This window comes from Saccopteryx leptura, chromosome 1, assembly GCF_036850995.1.
Source record: "Saccopteryx leptura isolate mSacLep1 chromosome 1, mSacLep1_pri_phased_curated, whole genome shotgun sequence".
NCBI lineage: Eukaryota > Metazoa > Chordata > Mammalia > Chiroptera > Emballonuridae > Saccopteryx > Saccopteryx leptura.
In genome coordinates, this window is record NC_089503.1 from 313,217,795 (window position 1) to 313,236,201 (window position 18,407).

At 50.7% G+C, this 18,407-nt stretch overlaps 1 protein-coding gene across 4 annotated transcripts in view; it reads left to right on the plus strand.

Moving 5' to 3' along the window:
* Window positions 1–2,451: 2,451 nt before the first annotated feature.
* Window positions 2,452–18,407, plus strand: part of TEF (TEF transcription factor, PAR bZIP family member) — a 31,969-nt gene continuing 16,013 nt past the window's right edge. Inside the window, exon 1 of one of the 4 annotated variants that reach the window (XM_066358499.1) lies at window positions 2,452–2,645. In XM_066358499.1, coding sequence (XP_066214596.1) covers window positions 2,543–2,645 — 103 coding nt within the window. In that variant the 5' untranslated portion in view covers window positions 2,452–2,542. Of the gene's footprint in view, window positions 2,646–16,215; window positions 16,544–16,637; window positions 16,927–18,407 lie in introns of those variants that run through there. The other 3 variants (XM_066358496.1, XM_066358500.1, XM_066358498.1) reach the window with 3 other exon arrangements.

Below are 18,407 nucleotides of genomic sequence, written 5' to 3' on the forward strand. Positions count from 1 at the left end.
CTCTCAAGATTAGATTGTGCCAGGTATGCAGCAAGCACTCATTCCAATCTTAGAGGCCTAACGCATTTGTTCATTAAAAGGGGTCTGCAGAGAGCTCACGTGAACAACCCTCCAAGGAATAAAGGCCATGCAGCAGGTGGGTATCTTTCAGACATGTAGGGTACTTCCTATTGCCTCTGAAATCACACTCCATAGACATCTACCCCCTCCAGCTTTGTGGGAAGCCAACCTTGCACATGACAGGGTTCTTGGGGCTGAGAAATGGTTAATGCACCAGCTCAGCTTCAGTCAGCTCCTGCCTGCAAATCTAGGCAGCCCGCACATTGGACCCACTGCATCCTCTCCCCCAGGGTTGCAGAGGCAAAGGGCACTGGAAGGGCAAATATTAAATAAAATTTGTTATGAGGCCCTGGCCAGTTGGCTCAGTGGTAGAGCATCGGCCTGGCGTGCAGAGGTCCCAGGTTCGATTCCCGGCCAGGGCACACAGGAGAAGCGCCCATCTGCTTCTCCACCCCTCCCCCTCTCCTTCCTCTCTGTCTCTCTCTTCCCCTCCCGCAGCCAAGGCTCCATTGGAGCAAAGTTGGCCCGGGCATTGAGGATGGCTCTGTGGCCTCTGCCTCAGGCACTAGAATGGCTCTGATTGCAGCAGAGCGATGCCCCAGCTGGGCAGAGCATCGCCCCCTGGTGGGCATGCCAGGTGGATCCCGGTGGGTGCATGCGGGAGTCTGACTGCCTCCCGTTTCTGGCTTCAGAAAAATACAAAAAAAAAAAAAAAAGAAATTTGTTATGAGGAAGGGGAATGGGGAGGAGGGACAGGGATAGAAATGACATTTCTAAAGCATACTATTAGCAAAAGTTTTGAGCTTTAAGCCATATACTGTTTCTTGTATTCAAATTTTAAAATTAATTTTAATTAATTTGGGAAAAGACCATAGTTTGAGGAGGGCCATTAGGGAGAGTGGGAGAATAATTAGAAGATAGGGTGAGCCTGACCTGTGGTGGCGCAGTGGATAAAGCGTCGACCTGGAAATGCTGAGGTCGCTGGTTCGAAACCCTGGGCTTGCCTGGTCAAGGCACATATGGGAGTTGATGCTTCCTGCTCCTCCCCCCTGTCTCTCTCTCCTCTCTCTCTCCTCTCTCTCTCTCTCTCTCTCTCTCTCCCTCTCTCTCTCTCTCTCCCTCTCTCTCTCTTCTCTAAAATGAATAAAATTAAAAAAAAAAAAAAAAAAAGAAGACAGGGTGAGAGCTGTTGGGAAGGGAAGAGGCCAGAAGGGGTTCTTGGAATATGTTTGATTTTGTGCAAAATGGGATTTTGTAGAGCAGTGAAAGACTGCGTAGAAATGAGTGACAGTAAAGGAAGCAGCTGCTTATTACCTCCAACGGCGAGTGTCAAAGACACAGCACTGGGGCCAAAGGTTATGACATTCAGTAGTTTTGGTCACAATAATCAGTAGTTTTGGAACAGAGACCCAGAAGATCTGCACAGTTTGTTCAAGATTCCACATCAATGTGTTGTATGATTGAGAACTGACAGCCCCCTGCTCAAGTCTGATGTTGGTCTTTTGTGGAAGGTGACATACAGAACCTTGGCTTTAACTGCATGTTCAAGTGGCCTGGTGACCACCAAGATGAGAGGGCCAGGGAGGGGACTAAAGCAAACAGCCAATCACCAACAAGCTCCCTAGGATAAGCTGGGAAGGAGGACATCATTGAGGACAAGCCTGAATGGGTCTGCAGAGCTGCCCCTTCTAGCTCTGCCTGGCCTCCCAGCCCTTGTCCGCTGGCACCTGCCTCTTCTTCCCTCGCCGGAAGACCAAACGAACCCAGGCTGCAGGTTTTGTTACCTCCCTTAAGAGAACAGACTTTAGTCTCTGCAGATAGTAGACAGCCCCAATTATGCATGTGACATGTACACCCATGTACCTTGAAGGGTACATGTGCATCAGCATCAAAACACACAAACTACCCCTGGAGGCTCACAGCACACAGGTGACTGTGTGTGATGCACCATTGTGTGCATGAATCAACACGGAGTTTATTCTTTGTGCAAAGCTGCCCGCAGCACCGGCGTCTCAAGTCCCAGCCCGAGTTAGTCTCCCGGGCAGGCCCTGCTCTCCACTGTGCCAGGGCTCCTCCATTGAGTGTGCCTGATTGTGCATGCACTCTCGCTGCGGGAGTAGAGCCAGCTCACTGTTCTCACCTGGCAGGTCGTGGTCATGGCTCCCTGCCTGGGGTAGAACTTCCCTTTGCAAAGTTAGATAACAGCATGGTCTCTCTGTCAGAGGATTGGCGCAGTGGTTCCACGTGTTGCAGTTGGCATGGGGCCAGGCCCGCCCTGCCAGGCAGCGGGAAAGGAGGGCCTGGCTGCAGCCGGAGCTGGCAGGTGGCCCAGCTGAGGGTTGATGGGCGGGCTAGGGTCTTTGCTGCCCATTGGCTGCCTCCAGCTCCCGCCCCACCCGCCTCCAGAGCCTGTGGCTCCCCGGCCAGCTCCTGCCTCTCCAGCTGCTTCTAAACTCCCAGAGCAAGCTCCTCCTGCCGAGCTATGTCGAGCTGTGACCGGACTGGAGTGGCCCCTGCCATGGACATGCCTGAGGTCCTCAAGTCCCTGCTGGAGCACTCTCTGCCTTGGCCAGAGAAGAAGACAGGTAGGAACGGAGGTAGCCTGTATTGGCAGGCTGCCTAGGTGCCATGAGGTTGGGGGCAGCCGCAAGCACAGTGGCAGGACAGGCATCTCCAACCTAGGGAGGGTCTCTAACAGGGGTCTGTCCTTGGTCCTTTTCTGGGCAAGAGGAAGGGCTGGGGTGCAGAAAGAGACATGGTAAGGAGTGCCACTGCAATCAGGGACTGCCCCCTAGGCCTTCTAGCTTAGAGAAGCCATGGCCACCATGTGGCCACTGACAGGTGCTGTGCTCACATGGGGCAAGAACAGGACTGGAGGGCACTGCTGAGAGAATGTACTAGATGCTGACTGCTTAGTAAGCTCCCTCCTTCTGCACCTTGGAGTGGCAGAGGGCTGGCAGAGACTGTAGATTTGGGCAGTCTCCTGTCTGAAGAAGTAGCTTTCCTCCATGCGCCTGCTTCAGTTCCTGCTTGCTACAGGGCTAAACCCATGGATGGGAGGGAAGATGTTATGTAACAGGACCACAGGCTCAAAGCCCGGGTTCCTAGGATACCACAGGCAAACACAGGGCCAGGGAACCAGCAGAGGAGGGCGTGGACCAGGGGCAGAGCCAGCAGCTAGCACCAGGTGTCTCTCAAGACCTGTCTGAGAAACCCAAGGCAACAGCTAGCTTTGGGGGCTCACCTGCCCAGGGTACTCCCCCCTGATAACTACTTCTCCCAGTCCCTTCTGTTCTAAGATGTCGGGGGCTTACACCCAGGTCTTCACTACCGAAGAAGTAGTGAAGGTTCCTTTAAAGGAGCCCTTCTGTCCTCTGCTGTTTGAGTCTGATGTAGGAGCTTCCAGTGCTCCCTCAGGGGAACTTTTTCCGGCCTCTCCCTCATCCTGCTGTGCTGGCAGCTGATATATCTCATCACCAGGTAGCCCTGGTTGTCCCCCCAGGACTTCATTCTAGGGGACTCTCAGCCCTCTGAGGACAGGCAGCACAGCCGTGTCCTCTCTCACCCCTCGGGAGCCAGGCTCAGGGAAAGAGGGGCAGCAAGTTCTCTCCGTGGAGACACTGCCTGAGGAAAAAAAGGTGCATCCTAGAGCTCACGGCAGAATCCCTGGACCACGTCCTGTGGTTTCTGCTGCGACAGTCCAGGCCACCCTCAGAGGCAAGCATCACAGAAGAAGTTCCTGTGCCCTCCTAGCACTCAGGATCCCAGCTGCTCACCAGGAGATGCTCATCTCCTTGGGACACCCTCAACTCAGCCTGACAGATGAGTCATGGCTGACTTTTTCTTGCCATCTTGGAACAGTCATGTGGGTAGAGGAAACTGAAGTCCTATCAGAAGCTAGAGGTAGGGGGCTCCCTTCTTGGTTCAGGCACCCAGGGAAGGTGGGGTGTTCAGGACAGCCCAGTGTATACACAGGGAGAGGCTGGGGTGCTGGTGGCTTGCAGGGATAGCTTCCAGCTGGGCAGGGATAGCTTGGGGGCAACTCAGGGCGTTGTTCCTCCACCAATGAGGATAACAAGGCCTTTGAAGTGTGGCAACAGCTGCTGTTCACTGGTTCCCAGCTGGTCCACAGAGCCCTGAGACAGCCGGAAGATCTTCATCACTCACTATGGGTGGGCAAACTCAGAGCCCAGTGCTGGCAGGACTTGCCAAAGGTCTTAGACAAGGGCTTTGCCAAGAGTTGGCAAGCTCTGACAGGATCAGTTGGTCTGCTACAGCTGGGTTGGTCAAGGGGTGTGGCCCAGTGTCTCAGGCCACCTCCGATCACTTTTCCACGTGGTATCTCATTGAGGGTCAGACACATGAGGCCCTGTGGGACTGACAGATGCCAACGGGTAGATAAAATGAGGAGTCAGTGCACCCACAAAGGCCTCACTCATTACTGCCCAGCCAGCAATCATGGCTTCCAAGGCTCCCAGACTCTCCTACTCTTTTTTAAAAATAAAAGTATCTACCTGAAAACCCGTATACCTTGGTGAAAAGAAAGTACACACCACATAGAACTAGAATTTCTAGTAGTCATGTAGCAAGTACTTTAAGTTCTTTTTTTTTTAATACCTGTGGTTTTTTAAAAATATTTTATTTAATTTTTCAGAAAGGAGAGAGAGAGAGAGAGAGAGAAAGGGAAAGAGAGAGAAGGAGGGAGGAGCAGGAAGCATCAACTCCCATATGTGCCTTGACCAGGCAAGCCAGGGTTTCGAACCGGCGACCTCAGTGTTCCAGGTTGACACTTTATCCACTGCGCCACCATAGGTCAGGCCAAATACTTTAAGTCCTTTTTTTTTGGGTGTGTGTGTGTGTGTGTGTGTGTGTGTGTGTGTGTGTATTTTTCTGAAGCTGGAAACGGGAGAGACAGTCAGACAGACTCCCGCATGTGCCCGACCGGGATCCACCCGGCATGCCCACCAGGGGGCGATGCTCTGCCTCTCTGCGACCAGAGCCACTCTAGCGCCTGGGGCAGAGGCCAAGGAGCCATCCTCAGCGCCCGGGCCATCTTTGCTCCAATGGAGCCTTGGCTGCAGGAGGGGAAGAGAGAGACAGAGAGGAAGGAGAGGGGGAGGGGCGGAGAAGCAGATGGGCGCCTCTCCTGTGTGCCCTGGCCGGGAATCGAACCCGGGACTTCTGCACGCCAGGCCGACGCTCTACCACTGAGCCAACCGGCCAGGGCTCTACTTTAAGTTCTTGATGGAGCAGCTCCTCTCCCTGTGTCCCCCACTCTGGCTTGGACCTCTGCAGGAGGAAGACAGCTGCCCCAGAAGCAGTTGCCTTCAGGATCGCTAGCCCTTTGCTTTGGTATCATAAGGGCAGGTTTCTTGTGGGGGACTGAGACCTGTTTACAAACTCCCTACTTTCTCCAGCCCACTGACTGCTTCGGCGCTCATTTAGGTCACGTGCAGAGCATATCTTGGGTCTAACATGAGGGAATTTGAGAGAAAAGCATGCAGAGTGTGAAAAATTCCAGGTGTGCTTCTTAAGAGACTGCTCTCTCTGTAGCCTCTCACTCCATTTTCTAGTTCTAAGATGTTCCATGAGACTGACCTTGAGGTTTCCCCCCCTCCCCCTTGCCTCCCACCTTAGCCTGCACAGACAGACCTCCATTTCTTTGCTGTCCCTAGTTAAGCAGATTTTGTCTGGCAGAGCTGAATAGGATCCAGCCTCCCTGGTCTTCAGGTTACAATGGCTACCTGGTAGCCCCTTATTCTGGGCCATAAGTTTGATTTTTCCTGTGGGCAGAGAAATCCATGCCCAGCCAAAGGGGTGATCTGTACCCCAAGCCCTGATTCAGTTTCACCTCTGTTCCTGATCCCTGATCCCTAAGGACTATTCTTCCTGTTTCTATTCCTGCCCTTTCTCCCCAGGAACCTCTTCCAAAAGTCAGTTCTGTTCCAGATTTCTCAGTCTCTCACACTTTCTTCTCCAGCTTCTAGAAAGTCCCTGCTTGCTTCTCTAAACCATGTTGTTAGCTCTTTATACCCCTTCCTTCCCTCACCCTATTGGGCCTTGGCTGTGCTTAGAGGCCAGCTCCCCATTTTTCTGCTTTGGTCACTCAAGCCTTCCAAGGAGCCATGTAACATGAAACACACCCAAAGGTTGAACAAGACCTTTACTTTGAACTGGCCAGGCAGGGTCCTCACTTCAGGGAGCTCCAAACTAGAATCACCAGTGGGCCACCCAGTAGAGTATCCCAAACATAACTCTCTCCCTCTCCATCCCCAATCTGTAAAAGTGGGGAAAAGAAAACTAGCTTCATAGGCTCATTACCAGGACTGAATGAATTATCCCACTCAAAAGCACTTGCAAACTGAAGCATCATGCTGTTTTCACTGTGAAAGGCAAAGAACAACTGGGCCTGACATTATGCTCCTTCTACCAACATTGCATTTGCATTCTGTCCTTCATCCCCTTCTTTCTACCCTCCTTTCTGTGAATATTATCTTTAAAACAATAGAATGTTGCAAATTTGTGCTGTCTCCCTGGAAATGCATGCTGAGGCTCTTGGGGGTCTGATGCCCTCAGCCCTGCATCAAACTGGACAGCCCAGCTGGACTAGCCAGGGACAGAGCTAACTGATAACAGGCCAGATGCCAGGAGGACTTTTTGGGACAGAGGCAGTGTGCAGAGGAGTGGTCTGGGTAGCCTCCTCTTGGAGGATTGAGTTAAATGGCGCAAGAGGGTGGATTCAGTACAGCCGGGCTGTCCTGTGGCTAACCTCAGTAAGGTCCAAGTGGTTGTCTCCACTCCCAGCCTGCAGTAACCATACAAAACCAAGAAATCTTGAAGTGCTCTTCCAGGAAAAAGGAGGTGGAAGGGCCCTCTCTGTGCTGGAGGCCTCCTTTAGTCCTTACTACTACCTTCTGGTGAGAACATGCAGTCAGAGGTTAGCTACCCTCAAGGCCAGTATGTGGGCAAGCCTCTCTCCTTGTTCATCTGAGAGGCTCAGCTGCCTTCTCTACCTGTCCCCTTAAACCCATCAGAGAAACTCATTCTCACTGGGTGCCAGGAACTGACAGCTGTGTCCAGGAGTGCCCCTTCCAGCTGGCTTTGCATCTTGACAGGGCCTGAGCCAGGGCCAGGTTGCTCAAGGAATGCATCCTGATCGAAAGGCTGCTGTTTCTCAGTTTGAGCTGGGTGTCGTGCTAAGTGCTTTGACATCACCACTTAAGAAATGGCTTTTTTTTCTTTTTCTTTTTTGTGTGTGACAGAGACAGAGAGAGAGACTGAGAGAGGGACAGATAGGGACAGACAGACAGGAAGGGAGAGAGAGATGAGAAGCATCAATTCTTCGTTGTGGCACCTTAGTTGTTCATTGATTGTTTTCTCAGATGAGCCTTGATGGGGGGGGGGGGGTGACTACAGCAGAGCAATTGACCTCTTGCTCAAGCCAGCAACCTTTGGTTCCAGCCAGAAACCTTGGGTTTCAGGCCAACTAACTTTGGGCTCAAGCCAGCTACCATGGGGTCATGTCTGTGATCCCATGCTCAAGCCAGTGACCCCGGCTCAAGCTGGGTGAACTCGCACTCAAGCTGGCGACCTCAGGGTTTCAAACCTGGATCCTCCATGTCCCAGTCCAATGCTCTATCCACTGTGCCACTACCTGGTCAGGCAGGAAATGGCCTTTTAAGGGAGGTGTAATTATCCTTTCTTTTATTTATTTATTTATTTATTTATTCATTCATTCATTTTAGAGAGGAGAGGGAGAGACAGAGAGAGAGAGAGAGAGAGGAGAGACAGAGAGAGAGAAGGGGGGAGGAGCTGGAAGCATCAACTCCCATATGTGCCTTGACCAGGCAAGCCCAGGGTTTCGAACCGGCGACCTCAGCATTTCCAGGTCGACGCTTTATCCACTGCACCACCACAGGTCAGGCCTTTTTTTTTTTTTTTTTGTAATTATCCTTTCTACAGATGAGGAAACTGAGGTTCAGAGATGGGAAGGCCACAGTTGTCAGGGGTTCCAGCCCATCTTTGCCTACTTCCGGGCTTGAACCTGCTCAAAGGGTCTTACGGTCTCTGAAACCCAGACTCAGGGCAGTACCTCCTCAGCCAACCTTTACTTTTTCGTCATTTGCTTATTGAACATTTGTTTCCCTGATAACATGGAGTGAATGAGACATTCATGGCCCCCTCACCTAGCATCTGCACTCCATGGGAAAAGACAGACTGCGAGCAGGCATCAGGGCTATCCCCTCTGAAGGGATGACATTTAAACCAAGGCTTGGAGGGTGAGGAAGAGCCAGCTGCACCAAGAACTTTCAGGCTAAGGGAACAGTACCTGCAAAGGCCCTTTCCTGGGGCCAGAAAGACACTGTGTCTGAGCAATAAAAGGCCACCGTAGCTGTAGAAGGTGAGCAAGGAGGAGAAAGGAAGAGGTGAGGTTGGAGAGACTTGGAACAGCCAGGGCCTACAGGTCCTTAAAATTTGTAAAGGGCCTGACCAGGCGGTGGCGCAGTGGGTAGAGCGTAGGACTGGGATGCCAAGGACCCAGGTTTGAGACCCCGAGGTCTCCAGCTTGAGAGCGGGCTCATCTGGTTTGAGCAAAAGCTCACCAGATTGGACCCAAGGTCGCTGGCTCGAGCAAGGGGTTACTCGGTCTGCTGAAGGCCCACAGTCAAGGCACATATGAGAAAGCAATCAATGAACAACTAAGGTGTCGCAATGCGCAACAAAAAACAAATGATTAATGCTTCTCATCTCTCCATTCCTGTCTGTCTGTCCCTGTCTATCCCTCTCTCTGACTCTTTCTCTGTCTCTGAAAAAAAAAATTTGTAAAGGGAGTGAGGCTGTCATGTCCCTGCCTGCAAGGCCTTGCCCCAGCCCCCTCATTCTCAAGAAAGTAGCAGGTAGGGGAGGAATGAGGAAGTCCCAGAACAATTCAAGATGGAAATATAGTAAGAGTTAACTTCAAGCCTGACCTGTGGTGGCGCAGTGGATAAAGCGTCGACCTGGAAATGCTGAGGTTGCCGGTTTGAAACCCTGGGCTTGCCTGGTCAAGGCACATATGGGAGTTGATGCTTCCAGCTCCTCCCCCCTGTCTCTCTCTCCTCTCTCTCTCTCTCTGTCTCTCTCTCTCCCTCTCCCTCTCTTCTCTAAAAATAATAATAATAAATAAAATAAATTAAAAAAAAAAAGAGTTAACTTCAATTGAGCAGTTGCTATGTAGGCACCAAGTGCTGCTCTCAGGAGTGTGTGTGGATTGACTCCTTTACTTCTGACATGCAGGCCCAGAAAGGTTAAGCAACTTGCCTAAGGTCACACAGTTAGGAAGTAGTTGAAGCAGGAATCAGACCCAAATGGTCTGGCTCCAGAGGCCACACCCTACCACTGCACCACTAATACAGCTTGCCCAGGAGAATCCCTGGCCATCAGGCTGTGGCTGTTGAGATGGCAGACTGGAGCTGAGGACTTCTTTTTGGAAATGGCCTTCTTGGGGCAACTCTCCATTTATAATCAAGCTGAATCCTGGGAGTGGGCAAAATGCAAGCCAAACAGGAAACTAATACTCTTGAGAGTACTGGAGAGATGGGCAGGAATTAGTGAAGAGTCTCCACCCACCACTTCTGCCCTAGAACACACTGAGACCAAGGTACAAACCACAGCCCACAGGTATGTGGGCTCGAAAGGAGGCAGCAGTTGGTCAGGCCGGGGTACTTGCTATGTTTGTTAGTCCAGGTTTGACTATGAAACACAAGGACTGTTATTTAATGTTAATATCATTCTAGATGTATATGACTTGGCTCTGAAAGGTTTTGTTAACCCTCTTACTAGCACCAACAACAAATAAGCCAACAAATATTTACTGAGTTACTACCCAGAACAAAGCTTTGTACTCTCCGGCATTTGGTAATGGCAAAGCACACAGATAACTGGGCTTTGTTAGGGTTCAGTGGAAGCCTTATCACTCTGTTCTTAAGCATACCAGACTTATACTGCATATTTCAGACACTAAATATGTGGCCAAAGAGATCATTATGAGGTTTCTTGCCACAGGCTTCCATGCTGGAGTTTTAGCTCCTCTAAACTTCAAGTTTAAATGATAACACTCCAGCCCTGGCTGGATAGCTCAGTTGGTTAGAGCATCATCCCAAAGCAGCAAAGGTTGTCAGTTGATCCCTGATCGAGACACATACAGGAACCGCTCAATGTTCCTATCTGTCTCTCTCTCTCCTTCTTTCTCTCTTGCTAAAATCAATAATAAAGCCCTGGCCAGTTGGCTCAGTGGTAGAGCGTCGGCCTGGCGTGCAGGAGTCCCGGGTTTGATTCCTGGCCAGGGCACACAGGAGAAGCGCCCATCTGCTTCTCCACCCCTCCCCCTCGCCTTTCTCTCTGTCTCTCTCTTCCCCTCCTGCAACCAAGGCTCCATTGGAGCAAAGTTGGCCTGGGCACTGAGGATGGCTCTATGGCCTCTACCTCAGGTGTTAGAATGGCTCTGATTGCAACAGAGCAATGCCCCAGATGGGCAGAGCATCGCCCCCTGGTGGACTGCTGGGTAGATCCCGGTTGGGCGCATGCGGGAGTCTGACTGCCTCCCTGTTTCCAACTTCAGAAAAAAAAAATTTTTTTTAAATGATAACACTCCAAATTGGTATAATAGCTTAAATGAAACATACTTGTTCTGCATATGCTCAACTGAATGGAATTAAGTTTTCAACTTGAGTTGGTTAGCAGGGGAACATAATAAAATTCTTTTTAATGTTTATTTTATTGATTTTAGAGGGAAAGGAAGGTAGAGAGATAAGGGACAGGAAAATCTATTTATTCCTGTATGAACCTGAACAGGAATCAAACCAGCAACCTCTGTGCTTCAGGTTGAAGCTCTAACCAACTGAGTTATCCAGCCAGGGCAAGAGTAGAATTTGAAGCCATAGCATAGCTCTAGCATAGATCCAGAGCCCACCCTCAACCACACAGCCTTGTCCCCACACTCCAAATAATTCTATTTCAGATGCACCACAACCTGAGTGGAAGCAGAAAGGTGGAGGCACCCCCATTCCCTGCTATACTGTTGCAAGTGGGCACTTGACATTGCTTCTCACACATAATCCTCATAACCTCTCTGTGAAGTAAGCATATCCATCTCTGTTTCCAAGAGAAAAATAACCGAGGCTTAGGCAAGTTACTTGCCCAGGCCATGTGGCTGGTCAGCATCTGAGGGGAGATTCTACTCATGCCTGCCTCCTAAACCCACAAAGCTGTCCCCAGGACTATGCTTTCCTCAAGAAGTGGCTGCATTCAAACCCTATTACTAAAGAATGCTAAGGTACCACTTCATACCTTTAAAGTCTTAACCATGTAATAACATGTCCTTTTCATGGAGCTTATTTCTTTATAGGGCTCACAACACTGTGGAAAAGAGCTAATTACTTCTCACATTTATTTCTCCACTAAAAGAAAGGCACGGTTGTACTATTATTCCCACTTTACTGACAGGAGCTGGAAGTAGAGAGAGGTGGCTATGGCTCTTCTCAGGTCACCTGGAATAGGAAGACTAGAACATAATGACTCCTGCTTCTGGAATGGTGTTGTTGAAGGCTGCCAGCCAGCAATATAGCTAACCTCCCAGCTTGCAAGTAGGCACGAGAGAGAACATGTTTGTAATGTTCCTGCTATGTTTGTGACACACCATTTACCCTGTGGTTATCCAGAGAAAAAAAAAAACCCTCTCTGGGGAGTGTCAGTACATGAACAGAGAACCAAATCAAAACTAACTTTTTTTTTTTGTATTTTTTGTATTTTTCTGAAGTTGGAAACGGGGAGGCAGTCAGACAGACTCCCGCATGCGCCCGACAGGGATCCACCCAGCATGCCCACCAGGGGGCGATGCTCTGCCCATCTGAGGCGTTGCTCTGTTGCAACCAGAGCCATTCTAGCGCCTGAGGTAAAGGCCATGGAGCCATCCTCAGCGCCCAGGCCAATTTTGCTCCAATGGAGCCTTGGCTGTGGGAGGGGAAGAGAGAGACAGAGAGGAAGGAGAGGGGGAGGGGTGGAGAAGCAGATGGGCGCTTCTCCTGTATGCCCTGGTCGGGAATCGAACCCGGGACTCCTGCACGCCAGGCTGACGCTCTACCACTGAGCCAACCGGCCAGGGCAAAACTAACTTTTGAAGCCCTTACCTGCTTGCCTTGCTTCTCAACAGTGTCATTTGCCTGGTAGGTTAGTTGCTCCAGGGTGGGTGATGAGTGAAGTAGGCATTTTCCCCTTTGGATAACTGTAACTTAAAAAAATATCTAATTCTACTTCCCCTTCCTACATACTACCTTTGTTGTAAAAAAATGCTATAACTTTCTTTTTTTTATAGAAGATTTTATTGATTCAGTTTAGAGAGGGGAAGGAGAGAGAAAGAGATAGAGAAGGGGGGGAGGAACAGGAAGCATCAACTCCAATATGTGCGTTGATCAGGCAAGCCTGGGATTTCCAACCAGCAACCTCAGCATTCCAGGTTGATGCTTTATCCACTGTGCCACCACAAGTCAAGCTATAACTTTTCACTGTTATAAATCCTCCTAATAACTTGAGAATTTTTTCCCCTTCAACAATGTCACATTAGTCATGAAAATATACATTTGATTCTAATTCACTAAGAGAGCTATCGACAAACTAGCCATTAAAAAAAAAAATTTTATTTATTGATTTTAGATAGAGTGAAGAGAGAGAGAGAAGAGGGGGAGAAGTAGGAAGCATCAACTCATAGTAGTTGCTTCTCGTATGTGCCTTGACTGAACAAGCCCAGGGTTTCGAATCAGTGACCTCAGCATTCCAGGTCAACACTTTATCCACTGTGCCACCACAGGTTAGGCAAACTAGCCATTAAAAAAAAAAAAAAAAGCTTCATTATATTGTTTTAATCTATCTCCTTGGAAAGTCCATTAAAACTTGTTTCCAAAAACCTCTAGGTCAGTTTTACCTAAAGATAACTTAGACACATACAGAATTCCCACTGACAACTCTGCAACACAACAGATTCTGTGTACACAATCTATACTGTCTCCACCAAATTGAGAGTGACATGGGCACTGTACTAGCCTCCAGGATAGTGGAATCAACAGGCGGTGGATTTGTACCCATTCTTTTTTTTTTAAGTTTTAGAAAAATTACAAAAACTACCATTTATTGCAAGTTTATGATTGTGTGTTTTACATACATTGACCTACAGAAACACACAAGGTAGATTCTTGATATATAAAGAAAGGAGGCCTGGAGAGGTGAGGCAATTGGCTGGAGGTATCAAATCAGAAGGTGACTGAATTCTAATGAATGGGGGCAGGAAACTTGAGTCTTGAAGTGTCAACGTAGGACACTTGCAAAATTGTAAGAATTTGCCTGACCAGGCGGTGGCGCAGTGGATAGAGTGTCGGACTGGGATGCAGAGGACCCCTACTCGAGACCCCGAGGTCACCAGCTTGAGCGTGGGCTCATCTGGTTTGAGCAAAAGCTCACCAGCTTGGACCCAAAGTCACTGGCTCAAGCAAGGGGTTACTCGGTCTGCTGAAGCCCATGGTCAAGGCACATATGAGAAAGCAATCAATGAACAACTAAGGTTTCGCAATGCGCAATGAAAAACTAATGATTGATACTTCTCATCTCTCCGTTCCTATCTGTCCCTGTCTATCCCTCTCTCTGACTCTCTCTCTCTCTCTCTAAAAAAAAAAATTGTAAGAATTTTTTTTTAATTTTTTTTTTTAATTTTATTTTATTTATTCATTTTTAGAGAGGAGACAGAGAGGGAGGGAGAGAGAAGGGGGAGGAGCAGGAAGCATCAACTCCCATATGTGCCTTGACCAGGCAAGCCCAGGGTTTCAAACCGGCAACCTCAGCATTTCTAGGTCGATGCTTTATCAACTGCGCCACCACAGGTCAGGCTTAATTTTTTTTATTAATTTTTTTTTTTCTTTTTCTTTTTAGAGAGGAGAGAGAGACAGAGAGGGAGAGAGAGGAGAGAGAGACAGAGAGAGAGAAGGGGGAGGAGCTGGAAGCATCAACTCCCATATGTGCCTTGACCAGGCAAGCCCAGGGTTTTCAAACCCGTGACCTCAGCATTTCCAGGTCGATGCCTTATCCACTGCGCCACCACAGGTCAGGCCTGTAAGAATTTTTTATGAGTTGATTTGAGCCAAATTGTCCACAATTGCCGGGAAGCAAAGTCTCAAGGAATTGAGAAAATGCCCCAGAAACTGGAGGTTTTACTACTTACATTACATATCAGTATCAAAGGAGATGATGTAAGGGAGTGACATGAAATTGATTGGTGATAGATTAGGGAAGCAGAGAAAGCAAAGGGGGGAGGGAACCTCTGGGACTGGGTAAAAAGTAAAAATGTATATAGCAAATTTCTTTTACATAGGCAGGACTAAGACAACCATTAACAATTAACATGGTAACAATAACAATGAAGGAGTTCATTGGTTCCTGCTCTAGTGTGATGGGATGCTTGCCTTGAGGAGGGCAGGAAAAGAAGATTACCCTTGTATTTCAAAGACATGTTACCAGATTTGCTATTGTAGATGCAAAAGACAATATGCAGGCCCATTTAAGCATTGACCTTTGTTTAGGGAAAAATACCCCACAGGACATGATTATCCACCATGAACTGCTTTTAGTTAGAAAGTTTTAATTTCAGACCATCATCCTGTGTGGTTACTTTAGTTAGGTCTCTGAGTTTACAAGGCCACCATGCAGGTCTCCCCTGAGCTTGTCAGATTTAATCTGGGGACACATCTTTTTTTTTTCTAGTCCACAGGCATCTGACTCCAAAACCCTGCCCAAACCACCACCTTTCCAGGTCTGGTCAGGAGCCCAATTTCTTTTTAAGATTTTATTTATTGATTTTAGGGAGAGAAGAGAGGAAAATTGGGGGAGGAGGGGAGCGGAAAGCATCAGCTCATAGTAGCTGCTTCTCTGTGCCTTGACCAGGCAAGCCCAGGGTTTAGTACTCAGCGTTCCAGGTAGATGCTTTATCCACTGTGCCACCACAGGCTAGGCAGGAGCCCAATTTCTTGTTTCTTCTCAGCTCCCAGCAAAATTCTAATTGCATCAGTTTGACAACTTTCAGCTAGCTGGGTATTGTGGTCACACCCCTATTCAGTGACCCCAGAGCTCCCGCCTGCCATTCCTGACTCCCCGGCCTTTGGCAGCATACAGGATAAACAAGCCAAAGTCCCTGCCCTCTGGGAGTTTAGGCAGGCAGACTCATGTATTGATGAGATTCAAAGCAGACTATGATTTGTGCTACAAAGAAGGGCAAAGTTCTGGGCGCTGTTTAGGAGCGGCTTCCTGTAATGTCTCCACATTTGTGTACCCCCCTCACAGTTTTTCACATTTTTGTTTCTGGAGGAACTCCCCGGGAGTGTTTATATTTTAAGAGAGAAAGTGGTTCTCCCACAAAATGTGTAATCGGTACCCTATATACAGGAGTTTGATCTTTTTTGTCCCTAGGAAAAGAATGGAAAGGTCATAGAGAGGAACAAAGTTTCAATGCCGTTTAGGACCTCAGAGATTATATCCTGTCCAACCCTTTAACGAGGAAACAGGCTCAAGGGCAGCAGCTGGACTTCCCCAAGCTCACAGTTAGGTGGGAAGATAAAAGCGTGCGCCCCGGCCCAGGGCTGGGCCCATTCTCTCAACCCCACCCTACCCCGCTCTGGCCTCAAGAATGCTTCCTCCACGCTACAGTTTATCTAGCCGCCACGCTCACACCAGAAACCCGGATCAGTGAGGAACCTGACACCCACGTCAGCAGCGGCTAAACCTGCTCTTCTCGGGCCATCCCTACAGAAAGGGCAGGTCGTCGACCAGCGCGCCCTGCCCTCAGGCAACCTCTAGGTCGCCGGGTAGGAGAGGCACAAGATTGACTGTACTAGCTGGCCCCGAGACCCTGGGCTGAGTTCCAGTACAAAAAGGCCCGCCCAGCCCCTTTCCTCCCCTCCCCGCCGCAGGCCCACACGTGCTGAGCCTCGTGCACTGACCTGGGCCCCGCCCCCGCCCTCCATTGGCTGCTCCTCTTCTTCCTCGGCTTCTCCTCCTCCCCACGCTACTAGACTCGGCTGGGGCTCCATGTGACCTGGGAGGGCGGGCCATGCGACCCGAACGGGCTCTCTGATAGGCTCCTCAGGCCGCCCTCAGCACCGCCTCCCTTCGGTGGCATGTCTCGAATGCAGAGAAATTGGGAGAGGGAAAGGAGAGGAGGCACGGTGATCTGGGAGGAGAGCGGAGGTTATGAAGAGAAAGGCGAAGGTGAAACCTCTGGTAGAAGGGAAGGAGCTGCCGCGGAAGAAGGCCTATGATACAAACTCCTGCAGGCGCCAGTCAGGTGACCCGGGCGGACGGGGCGGGGCCCCTGGCGTTGCTCCTCACCTGGCCCCGCACGTGTCTCACATATTTCGGCAGCCTAACCAATCACGGCCGGAAAGGCTGCTCCCTTCCTCCTCGCAGGGCGAGCCAATCCAAGGCCGCGATCTGGGGAAGCTGGCCTGGCCTCATGAATAATTAATATGTAAGGGCCTGTCCGCAGGCGGGGTAGAGATGGAGGGAGGCGGGGGAGCTGTTCAGCGCCTGCGCAGTAGCTGCCCCTGTAGGTAGCTGCGGCGGGTCGTACGGCTCTGGCCCTTCTCGGGGGGCAGGCGGGGGAGGCGAAGCGCGCAAGCGGAGCGGGAGGCACGATGTCCGACGCAGGCGGCGGAAAGAAGCCGCCTGTGGAGCCGCAGGCGGGACCAGGCCCGGGGCCGGGCCGTGCAGCTGGAGAAAGGGGCCTGCAGGGCTCCTTCCCACTAGTCCTGAAGAAGCTGATGGAGAATCCCCCGCGCGAGGCGCGCCCCGGTGAGGGCGGGGGTCCCGCGCACCGGGGGGCGGGGTTTTTTCCTGGGCGGGGCCTTGTGAAGGCGGAGCCAGGGCGGTCGGAGGTCTGAGAGAAGTAGTGCAGCTGAGGGAGATGGGGTAGGGGTTGACTAGGGCCTGGTGGGCGAGGCAAGAAGGTTGGGAGAAGGTCGGGGGGAGGGGGCTGAGAGAGGTTGGGTCAGAGGGGGCGTCGGCAGGGAAGGTCTGGAGGGAGAGGATGGGTGTGTTCACAATGAGGTTCCTTGAGGCCGTCCAAGCGAGCTCGAGGTGGAGGGGTTACTGAGCAGCCTGAATAGGGACGAAGCAGCCCCTTAAATGACGCTCCAGGACGCCTTCTCCGGGGACATCTTCATCAGAGTCACTTTGGATGCTTGTTTAGAATACTGTTTTCTGGGCCCCACGTTTCTCACACCGAATCAGCAGCTCCTGGGATGAGCAGGAGTCTGCATATTATGCAGCACCCGCCCTCCACCCCTTCCATGATTCCGAAGTCCACTAAAGTTTGAGAATAGCTGATTTACATGGCAGATTATCTTCGCATATGGCCTTGCCCCTTCTGGGAGGGGACTTGTCTTCATCCCCACTACTAGGTACACACTGGAGATTTTCTGAAAGTGTGCCTTAGGGTTGCTGTTCAGGTGGGGGAGAGGTGTCAGGAGAAGGGATATGGGAGAAGGGATATGAGAAAAGGGACACACTCCTGAGGTGGAGAGTGCAGCCAGGCAGGTGGAGGGATGAAGATAAGAATAAGGCCAATGGCCCTGGCCGGTTGCCTCAGCGGTAGAGCGTCGGCCTGGCGTGCGGGGGACCCGGGTTCGATTCCCGGCCAGGGCACATAGGAGAAGCGCCCATTTGCTTCTCCCCCCCCCCCTTCCTCTCTGTCTCTCTCTTCCCCTCCCGCAGCCGAGGCTCCATTGGAGCAAGGATGGCCCGGGCGCTGGGGATGGCTCCTTGGCCTCTGCCCCAGGCGCTAGAGTGGCTCTGGTCGCGGCAGAGCAACGCCCCGGAGGGGCAGAGCATCGCCCCCTGGTGGGCAGAGCGTTGCCCCTGGTGGACGTGCTGGGTGGATCCCGGTCGGGCACATGCGGGAGTCTGTTTGTCTCTCCCCGTTTCCAGCTTCAGAAAAAAAAAAAAATACACACACAAAAAAATAATAAGGCCACTGAGGCCCTTCACCTGGTTTTTTTGGGTTGACCCAATACTTTGGGGCCACAATGGCAGAGCTGGGCTACATCTTGTTTCTTAGGCCACAAAGGTCCCCAGGGCCTATGTGGAAAGCAGATTGGGCCTTGTTTTTTTGGCCTGGGAACGTGAGGTTCAGGGAGCAGCAGAGTACCACCCATTGTGCTTTTAGATGCACAGAGGTATGCTTTCAGTCTGAGACCTTTGAATTACCAAGAGCCATCAGTGTAGTTTAGAGAGCTGGGAAGAAATAGGCCTTCTGTGATTTACCTGTCTTGGAG